General features: G+C 42.3%; 1 protein-coding gene across 5 annotated transcripts in view; it reads right to left on the bottom strand.

The window, feature by feature from the left end:
* Positions 1-24,877, bottom strand: part of usp9x.L (ubiquitin specific peptidase 9 X-linked L homeolog) — a 116,713-nt gene that overhangs the window by 66,350 nt on the left and 25,486 nt on the right. For 4 of the 5 annotated variants that reach the window (XM_041582097.1, XM_018246638.2, XM_018246640.2 and 1 more), the window contains exons 8-15: positions 24,515-24,766; positions 19,559-19,697; positions 19,086-19,238; positions 17,536-17,640; positions 16,480-16,695; positions 7,535-7,671; positions 2,868-3,001; positions 932-1,019 (exon numbers count right to left, since the gene is read on the bottom strand). In XM_041582097.1, the coding sequence (XP_041438031.1) occupies positions 932-1,019; positions 2,868-3,001; positions 7,535-7,671; positions 16,480-16,695; positions 17,536-17,640; positions 19,086-19,238; positions 19,559-19,697; positions 24,515-24,766 (1,224 nt within the window). The remainder of the gene's footprint in view (positions 1-931; positions 1,020-2,867; positions 3,002-7,534; positions 7,672-16,479; positions 16,696-17,535; positions 17,641-19,085; positions 19,239-19,558; positions 19,698-24,514; positions 24,767-24,877) is intronic. The other variant, XM_018246641.2, reaches the window with a different exon arrangement.

Genomic DNA, 24,877 nt, shown 5'->3' with positions numbered 1-24,877 from the left:
GGATGGCTTTTTAGCAAATGAGGATACAGGGTTATGGGAGATAGCTCATAGTACAAGTTGATCCAGGGACTAGTCCGATTGCCATTTTGGAGTCAGGAAAGATTTTTTTCCCCCTCTAAGGCAAATTGGAGAGGCTTCAGATGGGTTGTTTTGTTGCCTTCCTCTGGATCAACTAGCAGTTAGGCAGATTAAAAAAAACAAAAAAAAACTAAAAGGTTGAACTTGATGGACGTGTGTCTTTTTTCAACCTTACTTATTATGTTACTAGGACAGACCAAGCCCACATTTAAATAGCTGCTATTTCTACAAACAACTTTATAGCCATTGAAAATTTGTAATAAATGTATATTAGAAAATTGCTTATATTTACAGAGAAACTTTTATTTTTGGTCATGCATCCACTTTAATTTTAGGGTGGAACACTACACTATAATAGAATAAATTAAAGCAGTCATATTATCATAATACATTTAGGAAAAAACTGTTCGGCAAGAAGAAGGGCTCACAATAAAAACATACTGGGTTTGAGAGACACTAAATAAGAAAGTAGTTTCTAAAATATATTGATGAAATTAAAAAAAAACAGAACTATCATACATCTCACTCTCTGACTCTCTGTACACTATTGGCTTCACAAATGTGATATTAATTGTAGTCATTTGCTTGGGTAAACAGTAGTAACCAAATCGGATGCCTTAAGATTAAAGTGCATTTTTTATTTACTTCCCCTTTGTACAACATTACTTTCTTTACATAGAAATGATGGTCTCTATCTTAATGGTGGATTTACAAAAATGTGTTGTAAATTTTTTTTTATAAACAACTAATATATTTACAAAAGCAAGGACAGTTCAACAAAAGAAATGTATTTTGAGTATTCCCTAACTTAACATTAACAATTCATAGCAAGTACACAAGACTACCAGCATACCTCAAAAAGTTTAGCCTTTCTTGGACCTCCTGTACATGGCTATATCGACTTCCTGGTCTCACAGTTTGTGGATCATATTCTCCATGTTCTGGGAGTAAAGAACAAAGCAGCACTGTTCTCAAGTGACTGAAGTAATAAACATTTTAACCAAAAGAATAAAATAAAAAAGAGAAAAGCAGTACCAGGACTGGAAATAGTGGTTTGTAACAAAGGGATCTTCGTTGGTTTACGTCATGCATTTAAAATGACAGGCAGACGAGCTATGTCCCTGCCTTGGGCGTCAATACTTTACCCAGCATTGTGGTCTCTTACACCTGACTCTGACGCAGGGCTGCCTGTAACCTGCCAAGTTGGGAAAGGAGGGCGAGAGCAAAGGTGGCTGCATCTTCAGTACAGTAGCAACATTCTCTTCCCTTATTGGTCACAGGTGTTTAAGTCCCGGAAAAGCCACATTGGGATTGGATGAGATGGAGGGGAACTTCAAACCTCTGCTATCCAATCCCTGTGCAACCGGGACTCGGATGTCTGTGACCAATAAGGGAAAAGAATGTCGCTACTGTACAGAAGATGCAGCCACCTGTGCTCTCGCCTTCCCTTCCGAACTCGACAGGTGGGGGGGGGCGCTAATGAAGTGCAGCACCGCCGACCCTGCACCCCAAATGAAAGTTGGCCAGCATTTTTTTTTTACTTCTGGGTAGGGCCTGGCTACAATTTTATATTTTACGTGAATGTTTGAGGGGGCACTGGCCACAGATATTACTTTTATAGGGGCCCTGACCACCAATGTTTTTTTTACATGTGGGGGGGGGGGGGCTGGCCACCAATGGTTTTTTGTTTTTATCATGTGAGGCCCTAGCCTCCAATTTTTAAATGGGGGGGGCCTTGACCACAAATTTTTTTACTTGTGTAGGGGACACTAGCCACCAATAGTTAATTTTTGAACAAATGACTTATTTTGTACATTAGAAATGCAAATGCTAAAGCCAAGTGCAATTTAGATTAGTGTAGGTAGCTGCCTAGAGAACTAAACCCCCCCCCCCCCACACCATAAGCCAACCTTGGGTTCCTGGCATTGCCCCCTCCCCTCTCCCTGCGATGTGCTTTAGTGCAAAATAAATAAATAAACACACACAAAAAAGTCTCACCCTTAAATGCAGAGAAGCGCAGCTGAGCTCCCAGTCACCATCTTCTGGATCTTCATGTAGTCTTCTAGTCTCTTTGCCGTCACAAAGTTGGGCCAAGTCAGAAATCTGTTTCAACTATGCATGCCCAAATTGGCATTGAGACACAGACTACACGAAGAATCAGAAGATGGCGACCAGGTGCTCTGCGGCACTTCTCTGCATTTAAGGGTGAGAATTTTTTTAAAGTGGGGTTTTTCTTTAACACTAAAGCACATCACAGGGAGGGAGAGGGGTGGGGGGCAATGCCTCGAAGATTGTGGGGGGGGCTTATTATGGTGGGTGGTTTATTTATCTTTTAAAGAATCTACCTTAAAGTGGTGGCAGGCTTAATAATCCTTTGGCAAAAACTATTTCCTGATTTCTGCTCATGACTTTATGGCCTTTTTACTGTGGTGTGGGTGGACCTGTGGCTGGAGCTTGTAGTGCAGTGGGCAGGGCCCAGAATTTTGTTTTTCATATGGGGCCTCGTGATTTCTGATGGCAGCTCTGCAACCCACTCTGAAAGTCAGAACATTCACTTTCTACGGTTTGGTACATAGTGTGAAATCGCCCCATGTACAAAACAGGCTTTTAAAAAAAACAAGAAGTATGGTCAATTATTTTGATTTTGTACAGAGGATCCTCTCTGCAGGTTCTATGCAAATAAAGTTTTGAAATACGCAATCTATCCTCTCTCACTATGTTGAACAGTTATGAATACTAGTTAGCAATAAAAGCATTTCCAAAACCAGAACCACGAGGGAAAAGCGTACCTTTCAAGTACTGTCGCATACTGTCCATATACGAAGAGAGATTCTCTGCCACCAAAGTAACAAGAGCATGATTGTGCTGAAGTTGGTTAATTAAATCATGACGGTAAAACACATGAGGACTGCGCTGAGTTTGACTGCAAATAACAAAGAAGCAAGATTATATAATGCTACAATAACAAATCAAGCTATTACACTATTCTTGGCAATTTAGTTTCAACAACTGTACCAACATTGTTCTACAACATAAAATCAACAAAAATTAAATGGGTTATCAACACATATCACACATATATAAACTACTTAAATACATAAAGAAAATTATATGAGTATACTTGAGCATTAATGATGCCAGGCTTTTATTTCCCATAGGTTTCCCTGAAATAAAACAGAATCTACAGAGCTAGCACACTGGTCCTTCTGTGTTAGTTCAGCAGATACTGCAGTCTGTGGCACAAAATGGTTACTTACCATGTTCATTTAACTAATTATGAGGAAAAGCATGGTATCTACATGCTAGGAAAGGATGCAGTTTTGTAAATATTAAGAATATCACATTCAATTCCCAAATTATACCTTGTTTTAAGATATACTAACAGAATATACAGACATTAAGTGTGACTTAGATTAGTTCTCCTTGTTTCACAGGCCTGAGTGTCTGAACATCGTTGGAGTTCTTAGGAATGCTCCGTACGGTAGACCTTAATACTGGCTACTTTTTAGAATTACAGGTTTTGTGTGTATACTGCAGCACCAAATTCTGACCACTACTACTAGCTACCATTTGTGTATCAGGGCAATTTATCCCATAATACATATTATACATGGAGTTGCTTTGGTTTTCCCAACTATATGTATGTTTGCTGTGTTTATGCAACTACCTATTTGTTCTCAAGCAAGGTGAATCATAAAATCCAATAATGAATTAAATGGCCTGCATTGTTGGGAGTGTCCACATATAATTAAATTACTTTATATCCAAAAAATGTGGGACTTAACCTCCACGTGCTAGGCCCAATCGTATCTTTAATGACAAGTAGCCATACAATATAATTAAGATAAAAGCCAATATTTATTCACCACCATGCCACATGTACTTAAAACCATTTAAAATAAAATAGAATAAGCTGCGCTGCATTGAGGATAGGGATCCCTCTACCCCAGTTATCTACGACTGTCAATTCAATAAATCAGGGTATATGGGACTGCATGTAGTTTGTGTTCCGTTATATGGGATGGCTAAACAGCCCCCAGCCAGTGCAATATAATGCCGTGAACAGAACCTCAGTCCAAATGAATCCTTGAGTAATTGTTCATATAGAGAGGACAAGTGTACGCTGTTGTGATCAACATCGGTGTGTGAAGTAATCCTAATTGATCATTCCCACTAATAGCGTCCCTAGGTCCGTGATCGGAAACTAATTAATCCCATAGAATAATGAGGTTGTGCCTGGGGGTCGGTGTGTAGGAGCAGAGCCGGTGTGTGGGCATTCGGTATGACTCGGTTTTCTTTTCTCGGTAGCTCCAAGTCCAACAACGACCTGCCCCAAAGTATAAAGATTATACCGACCGTGAATGATCGTATCCCACACTGGATAACAACGCTGGATGATTAAATCCAATTTCACACCGCAATGATGCCTTTTCCAACGCACCGATAGTCCTCAAATGGGGGAAAGATCCCGCTTATCCCCGCACATATGCTGTACCTCATTTGCTGTGTTTATCTTAACAGCCAGCCACACAGTAGATAATGTATGTGTGCGAGCACAACAAATCGCTTAAGCCAGGGGGGCAGCCCTAATTAAAATGGCAATTTTCTATTTAAGATTGTCCAATGACACAAACTACTAGCAAGTATACTTTTATGAAAATTGTTCATTTTCCATTAAGGGGAGAATGGTAAGGGACTTTTTTAAGCTGAGGTCTGCAGACCAGTTCTTCAGCCAAAGGCTTCTGCGAGCTGCCACCAACAAGGCTGATGTCCAGGAAATTATTTGAGAAGTGTCCAGAATGGTGTCACACAGATAGGCAGATGTGTCATGAATTAACCTCGTGGATGAAAGGAGGTCCGTTTTGGGACAGCACTCTTGAATATCATTGACCAAGGTTTCCGACAAGGATTGAATGACCCTACTAAATCAAGCTGAGGCCAGGGCAAGTTGCAAAGAAGAGCCGGAGAATAGATGGCAATTAGGAATCCTTCCATGTTGTCTATCAAGAGGTAGCCTTGGATGTTACAGAGACAGATACTGGTAAGCAGTAGACCTAAATAACCTTGAAACTGGTGCATCCAATGGAGGGACATTATTCAATTTTTCCAGTAGTTCCTTAAGGGAGGGATAGGATTCCAAAACTGTCAGGGTAACCGGAGTTTTCTTTCTGTAGTTCCACTCATCCTGTATTAATTTTATGTTCATGTGGTTGAAAAAGAAACTGTGTCCTGAGTTGTTTTTCTAACAGATTTTCGGTCTGTGAATTCTAGTCAGGGCAGGTGTAGTACCCCCTTGATACCGCCGTTTATGTCATTGTTGATGTCTCGGCCCATGGTCTCATCCTCCTTCCTTCTCTCACCTATCGATTCAACAGGATCAGAAGCAGCTGATGAGGCAAAGGGGGTTGTGGAGGATTGGGTCAACCTCAGCCACCTCTGACCACAAACACTTATCACTGGGTCTGTGGCTTAGCTTTACTATGGCTCTGCACAGAGAGGCAGCGAGGAAGGGAAGACCCTGAAGGGATGGCAGGGGTTGGGAAAGCCAAATTGCCCACAAGGGCACTAGATGTTCAGTAGAGGGACCAACTAGCAAGTCTTGGGATGTACGCACCAGCAGGGAATCCTTAGGCTGTTCTACAGTAAGGGTGGAAGGATCTGCAGAGACCATCACCATGTCTACCAGAAATTTGTCATTGGCACTTGGTACATGCAATTACATCACCTGTACCGTGGCTGGCACTCGCCCTACCTGCCCTGGGGAATCCCTTTGACCTAAATGAAAAAATATATGGAGTTGAAGGGGTACGAGTGCTGTGGAAAAAGCATGTAGTAGTCGAAGGCAGCAGTAAACAATTGTGGAGAAGAGTATGTTCTTTTCCCTGAGGGTAAATTAAAATAGCTCTGGGCTTGCTAAAATCATTTGGTGACACTGGAAGAGCCGATCTGCTGTATCTTCATTTCCTGGCCCACAATGCAGAGGAGGAAGGTGAAGTAGATGAGTGGAAGAGGAGATGGGGTAATGGGTGTAAGAGGGGAGCACACTAACCCTCTGTGCAATGCTGCACTCCACCCCTCCAGGGTAAACCTAATAGCAGCCCGAGAGAGAGTGCTCCAGAGCATAGTAGCGGGCAGAAAGACTGGCTGACTCGCACACGGAGTGGGTTGGTCATGAAGGAGAAACTGTCTGGAGGCACCGTGATGCAATGACAGAGGACGACATTCACTTCACACCATTGTCTTATGGCTAGACCTTCTGCCCTCTGTATAGTCCAGAACAGGCTAGGGTTCTGACCCAGGCGAGCTGCCCAACATAGGAGGTTAACCAATGCACAGGATGCAAGTAGCTCTGCTGCTGGCGTCACCCTGGGTTTCACCATTAACCAAAGAGAAAATCTGAATGGTCTCACTAGACCATGGCTGTCCAACCTCCTAGAAGCAGGATATTTCTAACTGACTGGAATTGATACAGTGTAGGGGTAAAGCCTGAGTGAACAAACCTAATACATCCCCTTAATGTTATTCATGTGTCCTGCCTCATGGAGGGTAGAGCTAAACTCCACGCATGCCTGTGTCCCACTGAGATGACAGAAGTATATATTTATGAAATTGGTTTATTAAGCTGAAGCATTTTTACATAAATACTTTACATGAATGTTTTACATAATGGCAGTTTAATGCAATAGATATTATACCTGCAACATTCAGGGGTATGATTTTCTTTTAAGCCTTAAAAATTCCACTGACCGCTAATCACATATTATAATGCACTTTTTGAGGCTACAGGATTGCAATGCATACTAAATGGATAAGAAAACATGGCCAATAATATGATTGCATATCATTTGGGATACATTTTGTTTACCTTGCTAAACTGGGAGAAAGTCTCTGTGACTAAATATCATACACAAACATTCAAAATCAAGGAGGGGGGTTCTTCTTAGAATAAGAACATAACAGATATGTTGTTAGATGACTAAAGTTAAGGTGAAATAACACCGCATTGTCAGATATGCTAAATATATGTACACTTTGGCAAGCATGTATATATATTTATACAAGTATCTTAAAAGTAAAAAATATCTTAAGGACAAGGAAAGTCACAAACTAAGGGTGCCAATTTGTTAGGTACCTCCTTAGTGAGTAAAATTGATACTTTAGTGGAAAATGCTCAAGCCCAAGGTAATTTCTATGGAAGCATGACACCACCATCTTAACTTCTTGCTTTGATCTGTGCTGGCCCACGTGCAATATAGTAATGTTACAAATTTTTCACACTCCAAAAGATAACATTCCTTCTCCTTTAAAAAAAAAAATGTATGCTGTATAAAATTCACTTCTAATGTTGTGTTTTCTTCCTAAACCAGACTCTAAAACCTGTCTGATTGCACACATTTCTGACAGTAAATGCATACACTAATTTAAACCATTAATGGCAAAATTATCAAACATTTACCTTAAATTCTGTGGCGCTTCACCAAACAAACTGCAAATCTCTCTAATTTGTTTGAGTGCAGGAATTACCCACTTTTCATTTGTGCGAAGCTCTTCTATAAATCTATCTATCCATTGAATCTTTTGAGTATCTCGATCCTGAAAAGAGAGATAAGACATGTAAAATTTTGAGATAAGCAACATGCTTCATACAACTAAAAAAAAAAAAAAATGTAAGATGTATACAACTAGGTATTTCAATTTTTGTTGCTCAGATACTGGGCCAAGGCATGTTGAAACACATTCTACTTGCAACAAATTTAAAAAGTATTATGAATCATTCAGATATACTACTATGGAAGTACAAAAATAATTTTCCTGGGCTCCTATTTCTTTTTTTTTGTGGCAGTGCCATGAAACAAATGTTGATACACTGCACCTCTCTCCACATCCACTCTTCTCATGACGTGGAAGAAATAAGCTGGCTGAGTAAGCAGGTACAGTAACGGGATACATATTGAAGATACTAGAGAAAGCAAACCAGAAATTGAAAGACAGTTAATTTGAGACTGGGTGCTTCAAAGAGGGGGAGGCTATTGGCCTTAAAATCTACACACTCATTCTTCATTGCAGGGACCAGCAGGAACACCTATGCTATTCACACTGTCTTCCTGTACAGGACATAAAAGGGACTGGCCCCAATATGATGCAGGCTTCTTGTGCCCCATTCACATCAAAGCAGGTAACATCAAGGTTTCTTGTTATGAATTTAGAATGCAATTAAAACGGTTTCTGTCCAACCTGCAGTGAAAATACAATAGCTGCTTAATGCAGCTGCAAAGCAAAATATGCAGGCTAAGCCAGCAGTAGTTTCTTTAGTCTCAAACTATGGCATGAATTGTTATGAAGCAGAACTTAAACATGTGCTGCCGCAATTCCTGAGCATTGCTTGCTAATCAGTTGGAAAATACCAGGCTTTATCCAGAGCTGTACAACAGACAGACAACCAATTAAAGGAACAGTAACATTAAATTTTTTTATTAAAAAAAATGAAAACTACACCCTCCAAATAATACCTATGCCTTACTTCATGTCCCTTTTTTACCTTGCATTTATCCAAAAAATCCCAAAATGAAATACCTCTCCATGCTCTGTAAGGCATATTGAAAAACGGCGATATGGCGACAAGCCCTGCTCCTATTACTGCGTGCGCGCCCCCGACATCTGCTGACTGCCTCACGGGATGCCTATCTGTAACCCGGAAGTCAGATCATGTGCAGTCCTCGCTGAGAGTCGCAAGACTGATGGAAGGGCTGGGGGAGAGGCACAAGGCTGCTGGAAGGGCTGGGGGAGAGGCGCAAGGCTGCTGGAAGGGCTGGGGGAGAAGCAGAAGGCTTCTGGAAGGGCTGGGGGAGAGGCGCACGGCTACTGGAAGGGCTGGAGAAGGGAAAGCCGCTTTGTGAAAAAACGGAACGTGCAAGGGAGAAACTGCAGAAGCTGGCTGCAAGTAAACTAGCGGTGCCGGGAGAAGTGATGTCACAAAGCAGGACCCCAAAAAAAGGAAGTGGCTCTTGGCAGCGCGCACGCAAGGGAGAAGAATCTCTTTACTGTTATAAGATGGCAGGACCCTTTGGACTCCATTGGAAAGCGGTGGTTTCCTTTTTTACCGGATTCCTAACTTGAAAGCAGGATGCAGCAGCATATTAGTTGTTACCAAAGTAACTTTATTGATTGGGACTAGGTTCTGTAAAAGGTGTTACTGGTCCTTTAACTGCACCTCAACGCCAAGTGAGAAAGCCAATCATTGTTAACTGTCCTGCCCCTTTAATAGTAAGGTTGTAGCCAGTGTTGATATCACTAATTAAAATTCTGAATAGTTCTGCTTACCCTCATTATGTATAAATTTAACTTGATAAAAAAGCTAGCATAATTAACCCCTATTCATAAAGAGCCAGCATATTCCACAGCACTGTACGTTTAATGGGTGTATGCATTAAACATACAGATTACATACAAAAATGGGATTTTTGATACTCACCGTTAAATCCGTTTCTCTGTAGTCGTTAGGAGGACACAGGGACACTGGAGTTAAGTTCCACCCTCTAGGAAGCAGGACACTTCGAATTTAAATCAAAGGGCGTGCCAGAGGGTCTGGCACCTATTCAGTTTCTACCAAAGAGACTGCGGAGCAGAAAATTCAGAATAAATCAGGATAATTCCATATGAAGTTTATTTGCAGAACAGGTAATTCAGGGGATTAAACCCTCATGGACGAATGTAGTAAACATCTTGCAGAAGGGCGAGAAGCCGTGTTCCACTATCGACTGCAGAGAAACGGATTTTACGCGAGTACCAAAAATCCTGTTTTCTCTGTCGTCTCAGGGGGCCACAGGGACACTGAGGACTTAAAGCAGCCCCAACAACAACCGGATGGGCACAAGAGATTATGACATGTTATTGCACTACAGAGTGCAAAACCTTGCAGACAAATGAAGCCTCTGCGGAGGAAAATGTCCTATGAATGAAAGTGTCTAGACTGTAGAATTTGGTAAATGTGTGGACAGACACCCAGGTTGCCGCTCTGCAGATCTGCTCCAGAGAGGCAGAGTTGCGCCATGCCCAGGAAGGTCCCCAGGAAGGCCTTCTGGTGGAGATCTTCCTTTAGTGTAGAAAATGAACAGCACCATCAACTTGGATATGGTTTAAAAAGCCTTTATTTGTGCTCTTGTGGGCATCCCCGCGACGTTTCAGGCCATGTGGCCTTTTATCAAGCCACTTCCTTTAGAAATGTATGCTTGACAGATGGTCTCCTTGATCTATTGTGCAATAGAAGTCTTGGATGCTGTTATGCCTCTCTGCAGTCCGGAGGGAACGAACAGCCTTTGCGAGCGTCGAAAAGACTTGGACTTATCCAAGTACCAGCACAGAGCCCATACCACATCCAGATTGTTAAGTCGTTCTTGGGTTCCAGACAAGGATGGCACCACAATTTCTTGATTCATATGGAATGACGACACCACTTTAGGAAGAAATGACGGTACTGTGCGTAACACAGCTTTGTCCTTGTGGAATACTAGGAAGGCTGGATCACACGAGAAGGCACTGAGCTCAGAGACTCTTCTGGCCGCTGAAATCGCTGTAAGAAACACTACTTTCCAGATGAGCCATTTGTCGGATATGGTTCCCAGAGGTCCAAAGGGAGGGTCAAGAAGTGATAGTATTAGGTTAAGATCCCATCCCAAGATCGGAGGGCGAAATGGTGGTACGACATGAGCTACTCCCTGTATAAAAGTCTGGACAGAGTTGTCTGGTGCTAGTCAAGATTGAAAAAGCCCTGATACTGCCGACACCTGTACCATCAATGAACTCCATTTTAGGCCCAGCTGAAGGCCCATTGAAGGAAAGACAACATTCTTGGCACTTTGGACTCAATGCAAGGAAAGTTTGCATCCTTATATCAGCTACAGTACCTAAGCCAAAAGCTGTGGTATGATTAAGATGACGTGAGCTTGCGTGACTTCAACATTGTGACTTCTTCGTCTATACCCTGCAGTCTTCAGATGGCTGCTTTAAACAGCCATCCTGTCAAAGCAAATAGGCTCGGATTGTAGTGGACCTTGGGCCCCTGTAACAGGAGGCTGACCCTGGCCATTAGGCAAACTGGTTGTGCTATGGATAACTCCTGTAAATCAGAGAACGGAGATCTGGGCCAATACGGGGCAATTACAATAACCGTGGTGTGTGATTGTTTGATCTTCTTCAGAACCCGAGGCAACATAGGCAGAGGGAAGATATAGGCTAGGTCGAAGTTCCAATTCTGTGTTGCTCACAACCTTCTAGACTGGCATTTGTCGTTATCACTGTACAACCTTGAGTCACCCAAGATTGTCTCTGTGCCAGGTTGTCGTGTTGCAACCACTAGTGGAGAGATTCCCATGTCCGTTGAGCGTGTGTGAATCTTTGTGTCAGAGACCCCCCATCCAACCGGATATACTTTAAAAAAATGAATGCAATAAAGCATTCTCCCTTCATTTACTGCTGTGGATAGGAATTGTCACAGTCCCTAACTGCTCTGCAGCAATGCAGAATTCAAGCAGCTTTGTTTGTTTCCCTGTAGAGCAGTCGGCGACTGTGTAGAGATTTGTATTGGATTTTATTTTTGCCTTTACATCCCCTTTACTGTTTTCAACTCCAGCTGCAGGGACAAAGATAACTGAGCCAGATTTAACAGATAAACTGGCATTATCTCTGAAGGGGGAACTGGTACAATCACTCCATTTTGCTCCATCTTGAAGATGATGCAGTCTAGAAATGCTTGAGCTTTTGCAAAACTGTCAGAAACTGGATATAAGGAATTTTCTGGGGGGATGGGAAGAAAAATCCAAGTGGTAGCCTTCTGAGACAATTTCGTCAACTCAAGTATCAGACGAATGTCGTTTCCACGCCTCTCGGAATTGCAACAGTCTGCCCCCTACCGGCTGTCACGACTTCGAAGGGCGTGCCCCGTCAACCAGAGGTGGACTTATTGGTTGATGGCTTGTGAAACTTGTTGGTCTGGCTGGGTGACCCTTGTCACCTGGTTTCACTCGAAAGTGAGAACGTTGTGATGGGCTACTCAGTCTTATGTAACGACCACTTTGGCCCCGAAAATTTTTCACCGCCTGTTTGATTGCCACTGTCCTTTGAAGGGGAGTGAGGTAAGTGACTTCTTTCAACGGAGGTCGGCCATTCAGTTCTTGAGACCTCGGATGGGGGAAGCTCGCCTTCTGATTGAGAGGAGTTCACTCCGACTGATAAACCATCAGAGGGGGTATGGATAGTAGTGTCCCCTCTTGAGGTAGCTGGACTTTTGCGTTTCACGATAGCCTTCTGACCCAGCTTGGCTGGAGCTTTTCCCAGATTGTCCGCTATAGAGGATAAGCACTGCAAGGAAGCACTGAATTGCCCAAAGGGTGACTGGTGGGTCTGAAGAAGTGCCTGCGACAGCCTCCAGTGGCATGCCCTCTTGACTGGTGGAATCTGCCTGGGTTGCAGTGGAAGCGGGATTACTCCCTGGGATGGTAGCCACTCCATGACTGTTGGAGCATGGTGTCCAGAGAGGCTCACTTTAACCGCCTGGAATTTTAGATTAGCTTTTAATACATATGAAGTATGTGACTTGTGCCGCCGCTGGTGCTCTCCCACCCCCCGCCCTGGGGAATAGTCCCCTAGACTTACCTTCTGCAATGTGCTCTATGGTACCGGCTGAGGATGTGGGCATCAATTTTTGCCTTGCCCTGGTATTCTGCGGTGGCTTTTATTTATTTAATTTATTTCCTTTTCTCTGCGCGTATATATATATATATATATATATATATATATATATATATATATATATATATATATATATATATATATATATATATATATATATATATATATATATATATATATATATATATATATATATATATATATATATATATATATATATATATATATATATATATATATATATATATATATATATATATATAGCTGTGGTGCACTCCACTCCAATCAAGCGTTCTCTTCATGCCTGGGTGCTGTCAAATATATTATAGATAGTAGTCCCCCAAGATTGATGCACTCCAGGACTTCATAATGCAGTTAGAAAAGAAAATTTTGAGAAAGGTCCAGAACAGGTAGGAGCAGGAATCCGCTGGAGGAAGGGAGCGGGCATAGGAGGAAGGGAGACATGTGGTGAGCCATGCACCAGAGGCACTGGTGGGGAGAGGGAGAGAGGAGGAGAATTGTCCATCCTTCTAGGAAGCAGGACACTTAAAAACAAAATAGGTTGGTTGGTGTGGGTGTAAGCCAGACCCTCTGGCATGCCCCTTAATTTAAATTCCTCTTTCATCCTGTGGCCTGAGAAATAATCTTTTCTAGTTTATCCCCAAAGAGCGATTGTCCTTTTAAGGGAAGTGCAGTTAGTGACTTCTTTGAGCTGAAGTTCTCTAACCGACTTTTAAGCCAAATCGGTCTGCGAACCGCTACTGATGTGCAAACGGTAATTTGCATGGCGTCCAAGGTGGTGTCACACAGATGGGCTGAGGCTTCTGTGATAGACTGAGCTGATGACATGAGGTCAGATCTGGGAACTCCTTCTTGAAGGATTCAGACCATACCTGTATGGCTCTACCCAGGTAGAAGCCAGTACTGGACTAAGGGTAGATCCGGCAGATAAAAACACGGCCCTCAGGAATCCCTCGAGACGTCTATTAGACGGGTCCTTAAATTCCACAGCATCTGGAACTGGTAAAGCTGTGGACTTGGATAGTCTAGAAACAGGAGCATCAACTGTTCGTGGCATTAACCACTTGTCCACCCCTCAGAGTGTGATGAGTGTGCTCCTGCTGATGAGCTGTCAAGAAAGAGTGTGATTAACAGTATTCCTCTTAGAACTTTAAGGCCTCTAAGGCCTTTAAGGCCTCTTGCGTTTCTGACCCAGCTTGGCCAGCGTTTTGCCCAAATTATCAGACAATGGTGGATAAGCGCTGCAGTGAAGCCAGAGACTGCGACAGCTGGATTGCAGGAAGCAGGTGAATCTAATGAAGTACCAGGAACACCTTCCTGCGAAGTACCCTCCTGAGTGTGGGTTCCCAGACTAAGCTGTAGGAGGAGTGGGGTTAACCCTGGGGTGCATGCAGCTCCCTGCCCCTTAAGCAAGATCTGGTATTTTGACTGGCATTTAGAGCACAAAATTATGTGACTTGAGCTGCTGTTGCTGGAGCTCTCCCCCTGCCCAAGGGAATAAGCCTCCTGATTTACCTTCTTCCATTAGCAGAGGCTATGGTACCTGCTGAAGGATGGGTATCAGGGTAGAGAGTGTGCTCTGACAGTGCTGCTTTGTATAGACTACTGCCTGAGGGATAAACTGCGGGAGCACCCCAGTTATCCAGTCCTGAGGTGATGGTACTCCTTGGGGGCTGTGCAGCTTGAGCCGGACCGCTGGGCGGTAATGGGGGGGGGGCCACCGGGACTGCTGTCCAGGGCCCCCCTCCGGCCCCCTACTGTGAGAGGAAGTGCCGTTCGGCATACTTTGCCCAGGCGGCACATCGCGCATGCGCAAAGATCACTAGGCTCGCATGCGCAAATGGCGCTGCACCGAAAAAAAAAATCTTTTTCTTTAGAATAACTGTTTGGAGAGGAGGTCTTGCGGGGGTCCACCGGGTTTTTTCCCGGTGTCCCGCCGGGCCAGTCCGACACTGGCTGCGTTCCACTTGGGGTGCAAAAGGTCCCGGAATGCAAACCATGCCCCCGTGTGTCCAAGTCTGCCACCATTGATCCAGCAGAGCGCACAGCAATGGAGAGGCCGGGAGCCAGCTGGGCTCCATCCTAATAATGGACCACCGGCTGAGTGAAAAGGAACCGCAGGATGGAGGCACTGGGTGCGTGGTCAGAATCCATTGTCCGGTGAGGCACCGCTGCTGCCGGAAGGTAGAAGGAGAGAACATCATTCAGACAGAAGAGCCGCTCAGGCATTGGAGGCTGTAATGGAGGGAGAGCAACCAGTTAACAGCCCAGCGGGTATGAAGGCATAGATGACACTCACTTTTGTTCCTTCCCAGTCAGACCTTTAGCTCTACCTACCAGGCAGGCAGGTATGTCTGGAGTAGTCAGTACAGCCAGTAAAGACTAGGATAAGACCCTGGTAGGTTTTTCCCACTAAGGGGGGTTCACCATAAAGGATGCAAGGAACCCTGCTCCTGGTGTCACCCCATGAGCCATTGCTGAGCTAACAGGAATCTTTTTTCACGAGAGAATGTCCATCCTCCTCGGAAGCAGGACACTTGAAAACAGAATGGATTAATGCAGTGCGGGGTTAAGCCAGAGTTCCTAGCACATCCATTAATTATACCAAGTGTCCTGCCTCCTGGAGGGTGGAGCTTAACCCCATTATTCCTTGTGTCCCCCTGAGACGACAAATGAAAACGAGAAAAATCAACGTTACAGACAACAAGGCAGGACAGAACTACAGGTATTGGACCGGTTATCCAGAATTCTTGGGACCTGGAGTTTTCTGGATAACTGATCTTTCTGTAATTTGGATCTTCATACCTTAAATCTAATAGAAAATCATGGAAACATTAAATAAACCCAACAGCCTGGTTTTGCCTCCAATAAGGATGAATTATATCTTAGTTGGGATAAAGTACAAGGCACAGTTTTTATTATTACAGAGAAAAGGAAATCATTTTTGAAAATCTGAACTATTTGTATAAAGTGTAGGGATGCACCAAATCCAGGATTCGGCCTTTTTCAGCAGGATTTGGAAGAATCCAAAATAGTGGATTCGTGGCATTCCTTAATAAAATGGAGTCTATAGTAGACAGCCCTTCCATAATTCGAAGCTTTCCGGATGATGTTTTTTCCGGATAACGGATCTCATACCTGCAGTAAATGCTAACAAGCAAGAAATCACATATAACTGAGACTTTGGGGACAGCCTTTATTAAAGGGGCAATCTGGTTAACAAATTCCCTCGTGTTGAAAAGGTGCATAATCTAAATTTATATGAACTTCCAGAAATAAATACAATTGTATTTTTTTTTCCCTACAAAGACATACCCGTTTCCAAGAAACACATGATAATGTATCTCTGTTTACAGGTAGCAGTTCCCCGTCCTCCTAAGCCTGTCCCTTACTATGTTCTTTGTGAAGTGATGGAATGTGGGACTATTAAAGCATATTTCTTGGATTAGCAGTAGATTAGATGTCTAAATTTACTAATTCCAAACATCCTATATTACGTATAGTTTTAGAAAAACAAAATTAAGACATCCCTGTGTTGGAGCACTGAGAAATACTTGAAAATACACTGTAGACTGGAAGAAAAGGACCAGTAATCGAATATTGTATAAACAATAAAGGGGTTGAAGAGGAAAACAGAATTGTTTTAAAAGGAAATACGGAAAAAATTAAATATGTATGTAAAAGTGAACCTACTTTACCAACCTGCGAACAGCTATAATCCAAAATTTTTATATGGGCATTCAGTGCCTGGTCCATGATATCAACTGGTACATCATCACTGTGTGCCAAATTCCATAAGAGGTTTAAAACTTTGTGGGCCATTACACCATCCTTGTCATCCTCTGCTAACCTTCGAATCAATTCCAAAAGTTTCTCGCGTTGTTTTTTACTCGCGTTTGTCCAACTTGCCTAGAAATGCAGAACAGGTTACCTTTAAATATTTTCAGCAAAAGGAAATAGACAATACATAAAAACTAATTTTAGACCATAACAGTGAGCAAAGTAGCATAGCTAAACACAATACTGATACTGCTTATAGTAGCACCAATGAAGTAAAGAAGTGCCGAACAAAATAGTATTTCACTGATATAAGGCTTCTTAAAGGAATTGTTCAGTGTAAAAATAAAAACTGGGTAAATAGATAGGATGTCCAAAATGAAAAAATGTTTCTAATATAGTTAGTTAAGCAAAAATGTAATGTATAACGGCTGGAGTGACTGAATGTTTACCATAAAAGACAGAACACTACTTCCTGCTTTTCAGCTCTCTTGGTTTATACTGCCTGATTACCAATCAGAGACTTAAGGGGGGGGGGGCATATGGGTCATAACTGTTGCTTTTGAATCTGAGCTGAATGCTGAGGATCAATTGCAAACTCACTGAACAGATATGTCCCATGTGGCCCCCCTTCAAGTCGCTGACTACCTCAGAGTTAGAGCGCTGAAAAGCAGGAAGTAGTGTTCTGGCTATTATGTTAGACATCCAGTCACTGCAGCCTTTATAGATTACATTTTTGGCTAACTAACTATATTATGTATAAAAATACCTTAAAACATGGCCAGAAAATGCTTGATAATCATCTAATTTAGAATGCAAAATTGAGTTGGTCATTAGAGCACAGCAGTAAAAGCAGTTTAATTATTTTACACTCGCCAGAATTTTATCATAGTTCAGAAAAAACATAACTAGAACACAAATATTCTTAAGTTAACTTTGTGAAAGATAAAATGTATGCTTAAAAATGTTTACCTTGAAACAATCAAACAGGTGGTCAAGTTGTTCTGGAGAGAAATCCCAAGCTAACTTTGCAAGGAGGTCATGGACATTCTTTACGATGGCTTCATGTTTGCCTGCCTGAAAAATCACAATAAAACTCCACCTTTAAAACCAAATTTAACTTGTACTGTAGTATGAGCACATGGTTATAAGTTTTGTGGTGGTCACTAAATGCCTTTGCCTCAAATACTACGCAAATAAGAGATATGGGGAGCACTACTTACACACTTCAGGTGTTGTTGCATACGGTGGTGCTATTCCTTAGACGTACGGCCACATTCAGCAAAATTTCACAGGAAAGGCAAGCACTTCACCACTTCTTGCTGTGCAAATAATCCTTTATTTTAGCAAGTTTTACCACTCCAAGTACAGAAATTGCAGTCCTGACGAAGGGAGGTGCAAAGCCCCCGAAACGTTGTTCTGTACTTGGAGTGGTAAAACTGGCTAAAATAAAGTATTATTTGCACAGCAAGAAGTGGTGAAGTGCTTGCCCTTCCTGTGAAATTTTGTCAAATACTAAACAGCCACCAATTCCATTGTTTTGCACTCTGAGCTGGAATATGGAAACTACTGAGTAGCCAGGAACAAACCATAACATTTATTGGATGAATGAAGAGACCAATATCACACAGAAATTAAAATAACCTACACATCCTAAAATGATTTTCACCCATAATCTCACACAAAGGGGCATATTATTATTAAAGTGTAAAATTAGAGCTCGCCACAGAAAAACTTATGATTCATTCCTATGGTATTTTAAGAATGGTATTTATAAAATGGTCAACACTTACATTCACCACTGATAAATTCACTAAAAATCCAATAGGCATGGATAGAGAGTGGGCGAGTTTTCCTGTGGCATGCTTTAATACAAGCTCCCTGTGACAAATCAAAACAGCCCATTGGGTCTAGCTCCACAGGTGTTTTGCTAGACTCAAATGTCCCAAATAGTCTGCCTATGCCATCATGACAATTGCTATGGTAGGCGACGCTTACATGAAAGTGCATCTGAATGTACATCTTAGCATATTTTCGAGTGAGACCCTTATACTGGCATTTTCACACTGTTCTCATCGGGTAATGAAGAACAACTTCAGGCATTTTTGTGCTTCCACTTTTTATTTTATGAATTGATCAAGGCAATAAGCACAAGATCAACACGAAGTTTATGAATGAAAGAGACGTTTGTTAAGGCCACAGATTACTAAACTAAACAGCATTTCCCCATATTAAAATGTATTTAAATGTATTTTCTTCACAAACTCGATCTATCACAGTCATCACTCAAGCTATTCTAGTTTGACAAATAACTTCACTAATTACAAATGCATATACTACTATTAAAGTATATTCTTCTTCAAAAGGTTGTATTTATATGTAACAGTATTATGTAAAGACATTTTAATGTGATATTTTACAAAAAAAACAGCAAAGTTCAGGGCTAGTTTCCCCTCTAATCAAGTACAAATTCTTGAAATTCTGTACAGCTAAGTAGTTTACAAAAAATAAAGTCACTGTACCTGAGCTGCCCAAATATTGTCTAGATCTTGCAACGTTAATGCTTTTTCCTTTATGACAAACCGCAGAATCTTCTCCAACTTCTCTACATACTGTGGTTGATGTAGGCTATCCCGCAAAACAATTGACAAGATGCTGTTTTGTTGGATCCATTCCTAAGATTTAATTTCAAAAAGGCATGAAATGGGCTATGGATATAAAAGGAGATTACAAAACCCTTTATCATCTTGATACTCCTAATACACCTAATAACAGCTCAAGACTACGGAGACATAAAATAATTGCATAAAACTTGCTTTTAAGTTTGAACTCACTGATTCTATATCTTTACATGACTTCTGGATAAAGTATTTAGCACAATTACAGAAAAATAAGAAAAACTAATAACCTTCAGTGCAACTTTACAGAATGTTGGTTGATATGAACATTACTGACACAAATAAGTTCAGATCTGCCAAATAAATAAGTAGCTTACTGCCATACGCTCTGCAGTTAACCATTCCTCTTCCTCTGGATTTCCATGTCGGTGAGTATAATATGATACACTAGATATCACTTTGTTGACTTCGTTAAGTGCATTCATTTTTCCATTAAAGGAAGAAATTTGTAACAACCTGCAAAACATTCCAAATAAAAAAGGTAAAGTAAATAATTATATAAATTAAGGTTACCACTAATTTTAGTTGACATGAAAAGGAGATTAATGGGTACTCACCGTTAAATCTCTCTCTTCAGTCACTTGGGGGACACAGGGATAGTGGGGTATAGCTGGTACCACTAGGAAGCAGGACGCAACAAAGAGCAAACTGGCTTCTCCTCCACTGGCTATACCCCCAGCAGGCAGAGCCCAGCTCAGTTTGTAACAAAGTCAACAGGAAAAATAAGTCTATGAACAGTATAATATGTAACTGTAGATGGAAAAAAAGGAGAGCCTTAATCCAGGGAGGGAAGCCCTGTGTCCCCCAAGTGACTGAAGAGAAAGAGATTGAATTTTGAGTACACAAAATATCCTTTTCTCCAAGTCTGCTTGGGGGACACAGGGATAGTGGGGACATACCAAAGACGTTCCTTGAAACCCGGGTGGGAGAATGAGGCCTACGTGTAACTAGCCACTGCGGCTTGAAGCACCTTTCTGCCAAAGCGAGTGTCCGAAGCCGCAAGGTGTCAAATGGTAGAATTTTGAAAAAGAGGTCCACGTAGCTGCACAGCACAGCTGTTGCACTGAAGCCTAGTTTCTGAACGCCCAGTAGTGACTCAGTCTTATGAATATCCTGAACAAATAAAACTTTAGAGCTCGGACAGGGTTCAAGGTGTGCAGTGCTGCTTCTTTAGGGTTGGCAGGTGAAGGACAGAAGGTTGGAATCGTTATTTCTTGATTCAGATGGAATTCTGAAACCACCTTGGGCAAGAAGGATGGTATTGTGCAGAGGACCTCCCAGTCGTGATGGAAGACGAGGAAAGGCGGTCTGCATGACAAGGCATTGAGTTCCGAGACGCAGCTTGCTGAGGCGATGGCCAGGAGGAAATAGGTCTTCCAGATGAGCCATTGCAGGGGCACTGCCCCCAACAGTTCAAAATGTGGGCTTTGCAGCTCTCGTAGCACCAGTGGGAGGTCCCAGAGGGGAGCTGGTACTTGGACTGGGGAAGCCACATGTGCAACCCCCTGCATGAAAGTCTTGACATCGGCCATGAGAGCCAGGCGTTTCTGGAAAAGGACCAATAGTGCGGAGACCGGAGACTTGAACAAACTTAGGGACAGACATTCTTGTAGAAATTCGAGGAGGTTAGGAATTGAGAACACACTGAATCTTGCTTTGTGACGGTCGCACCACTGACGGTAAGAGGACCAGACTATGATAAGCCTTGGCTGAAACCGGTTTTCAGGTGGCACACATTGTGTGTGCCACAGCTGTAGAGAATCCCTTCTGAGTTAGGATCTGGGTCTCAAGAGTCACACCATTAACTTTAGGTTTACTGGATTTGAATGTAGAATAGGGATAGAAGATCCGGAAGTGGAGGCAAGGTCCAAGGCCTTGCTACTGACAAGTTGAGGAGGTCCGTGAACCAAGAGTGCCAAGGCCCCCTTGGTGCTATCAGTATAGTGTAGTCTGTACTATTCCCTCCTTCTCGGAGGCTCAACATTCACTCAAGGTGACCATGGAACTGGGCTGGGTCCTGAACCTAAACAAGTCTTCACTGACACCCAGTCAATCCATGGTTTTTCTCGGTATGCAGTTCAACACAAAGACAGAGGATTTCTCTACCACAAGAGAAGGTCCTTCATCTTCGATTACTGGTAAAATCGCTTCTGCAGAAACCACTACATACAGCCAAGTTTTGCATGAAGGTGCTAGGGGTCATGGTCTCCAACAAGATGGGGCAAGCCGACCCGTCCTTTTTGGAGACTACGAATAGTAGGAAGGATGTGCGCTTGTTTGGATCTTGCGGAAGTCTAGATGATAATCTCGGGTCACCACTTTGTGGATCCAGAATGAGCTTGATCCACGTCCAAGCGAACACCTTCATGCCAAGGTAGTCTTGTCCCCGGTCTTTGAGGAGTACTTCCGGTTTTGCCAGGATGGCCTATGCTTACTTCCGAAGAGTCTGTCAGCAGGGAAGTTTGGGAGCCACGAAAAAACGTACCCCAACGAAAGGAGGAGCATGCTTTTGTTTGCAGTAGGGGGATACTCTTACCTCCTGTAGCTTGGCTGGTGATTTTATCTAGATCAAGGCCGAAGAGAAGATTACCCTTGAAGGGTATGGAGGTCAGAGATTTTTTGGAAGAAAGGTCTACTGACCATAATTTCATCCATAAGGACCTGAGGGCCACCACTGCGAGTGCAGAGGATCTGATGATTACTTGAGCCGCGTCTAATGAGGCCTCACATATATAGTCATTTGCTTCCTTGATCTGAGAAGCCCACTGAAAAAGTACATGGCGATGTGCCCCTGCCGAAATTGCATTGAGGAGGGAATCGGACAAGGATTGGATGGCTCTACTAACCCATGCCGTGGCTAACACAAGGCGCAGACCATTTTTCTGTAAGCTTGTTAGGAAAACAATGGAGCTTCTGAAAACAGCAGTTTGTCTGAATCAGTCTCTCAGGTTTGGCCCACTTGTTGGATGATCTGGTCAATCTGTGAGTGGGAAGGGAAAACTGGCCACGTCTTGTTGTGATGTTTGAAAAGTACTTTGGAAGAGTCAGATGAAACTTCCAGTTCTTGAAGGTGAAGAGTCTGTAGTATAGATGAGATTAAGGTATCCACCGTTTCAGAAGAGATTCCAGACGACTCCTCTTGGTCTGAAGCAGAAGATGCCATTCCCTTGGGATTATCGAGGCGGGACAGGAGCTTGTCTAAAGACTGTGCCAGCCTTGGTATCCCTGCGGCCAACTGTGAAGCCCACTCAGGAGTGGGAGCAGCGTGGCAGGGAAGAGACGGGAAGGAGGAATGTTGCACTGTGAAGCACCAACCGCCTCTTTCCTCTGAGCCAGAAGAGGAGACACATAGACAACGGCTGAATAATTGCCCAGAGTGCTTGTCACCTGTCCTCTCTGTTAAGGCCCCATGTGAGTTGTAATAATCCTCCCTTCCCCGCAGATTGTGAGGCAGGAGAGCACAGCGTTATTCAGCTGAACATTGCCATTCACCTCTGTCCTCTGGCCAGCTGTTTTTCCTCCTGCAAGGAAATAACATGAGTGAGTCTGGATGGTCTGTGCGCAATGTACGAACAAGACCCTGGAGACTGGTCCCTCGCTGCGGGATGCCAGTGGGGAACTTCTACTCAGTGTAGAAAACCTGAGCATCCCCTGGTATCAGCTTATCTGAACAATATCAAATATCACAAGAATAACAAGATAAGTTGTCCTATCCTCCTGAGGAAACAACAGAAATTGAGCAGGGCTCCGCCTGCTGGGGGTATAGCCAGTGGAGGAGGAGCCAGTTTGCTCTTCGTTGTGTCCTGCCTCCTAGTGGTACCAGCTATAGCCCACTGTCCCCGTTTCCTCCAAGCTGACTGAGAAAATTTAATTAATATTGACTTATTCTACAAACAGGCTACAAGCTGCTGTCTAGTCAAGGGGGCAGCCTTTCAAAGCACAGGTTACATAGATGCACTATGTAGAATCCCACTGTATCACAGGTATGGGACCGGTTATTCAGAATGCTTGGGACCTGGGGATTTCCGGATAATGGATCTTCATATCTTAAATCTTACGGGTCCCATACCTGTACAGAGCGTATTGGTTTTCCGCTAAGCAACCTGTGCCTTTTCTTTTTTATCTCGAATGGCTGCCCCCATGGCTACACAATAGCCTATTAACATAACCTATAGTTGTCTTTCTAAAGCAAACGCATAACTTTTACCAATGCACAGCAACAGTATATTATATTTTAATTACTTTAAAAAGTTTTTATTTTTTGGTGTTACTGGCTCTTTAACATATACATTCCCATACCCTTGCTAGTTATCCCTTAGTTTACCATATGAAACAAGGTATATAATTCTAAGGGGCAGATTTATCAAAGGTCAAGGTGAAGTATGTAACACATTCAAGCCATGTTTCAGCAATTAAGGCAATTTCTAATCCAGCACCCATTTTAGCAGCCCACTGTGAGTTACTGCAATGAAGCATACACAAACTAATTAGCTTCAGTAAGCACAACCAAAGCATAATCTATAAAAAATGTGATGCACTATTCATAGTAAATTTCTACAATCCAATTTTTTTTTCTCATAGACCATGCTGGAGATAAGCTGCTACAAAATGTCAAGATGATTTTTGGAAATTTTGTAATACTGCTGGCTTTAGCAAAGATTTCCAGCTTGCTAGTTTGGAGTAGAAAGTTATATATGGACCATAAATTCCTCAGAATCAGTACTACTGTAAGTAGATGAGGTTCTGTTGTGTTAAGGTAATGTGAGGAACTTTTGCCATACAACCGACAGCAAGGTTACTGAAGAGTCAACAATGAAAATCTAAACATTATTCAAATTCTGGGGTCTCTAAAAGCCACATATTTTTGGCACACTAAGGGAACGATTTAACAAAATGGAACTCAAAAAATTCACTTGATTTCTATCCATTCTCAAAACTAACTTTTTTACATTAATACAATTCTAAAAATAAAGGAATGAATAGAAAATGGGGCTCTAAACTTACATTTTGTTAAATCTGCCCGTAAGAATGTGTGGCATTAACAAAATACTTTCTGGTAAACTGAAAGTTACCCCCAGTAAGTAAAAGAACAGTTTAAAGAGCACAAAACTTAAGTTGCTTAACAACCCGAGTGCCTGTAAGTAGTATGGGATAAAACAGCAGACACAAAAATTGACAGAACCAGACAGTTACGAAAAATCCATACATGTAGTTACAGACTTTTGGTTAAGAAAGTACTGTGCAAAGCAATAAATGCAGATGCTAAAACTTACCTAAGTATCATTTTAAGCCTAAATATTTCTAAGTTTTTGACTGTTTCTTCTTGACCTGGTACTCGAGAAGCTAGATTCTTTAGGGATTTGATTATCATGGATAGGGCATCATTTTTGGCTTCATTCTTTGCTTCTTTTTTTAACTCCTCATCTGTTAAATTTTCTAGGAACTGTGGAATCATTTCTATAATTGGAAGGAAGTATTTCTTGACTGTGTGAAGGGTTAAAAAATCATAGCACTGTCCAAACGGCCTATAAATAAAAAAAAAACAATTAGTTTCATCTCCCAAGTAACTGTTTTCACATACATATTTAGGCAGGTATAACACACGTTAAACCTGCCTAAACTATTTGCTGCTAGGG

The sequence above is a fragment of the Xenopus laevis genome, chromosome 2L, assembly GCF_017654675.1.
Source record: "Xenopus laevis strain J_2021 chromosome 2L, Xenopus_laevis_v10.1, whole genome shotgun sequence".
NCBI lineage: Eukaryota > Metazoa > Chordata > Amphibia > Anura > Pipidae > Xenopus > Xenopus laevis.
This window is presented reverse-complemented; position numbering and strand designations above follow the sequence as displayed.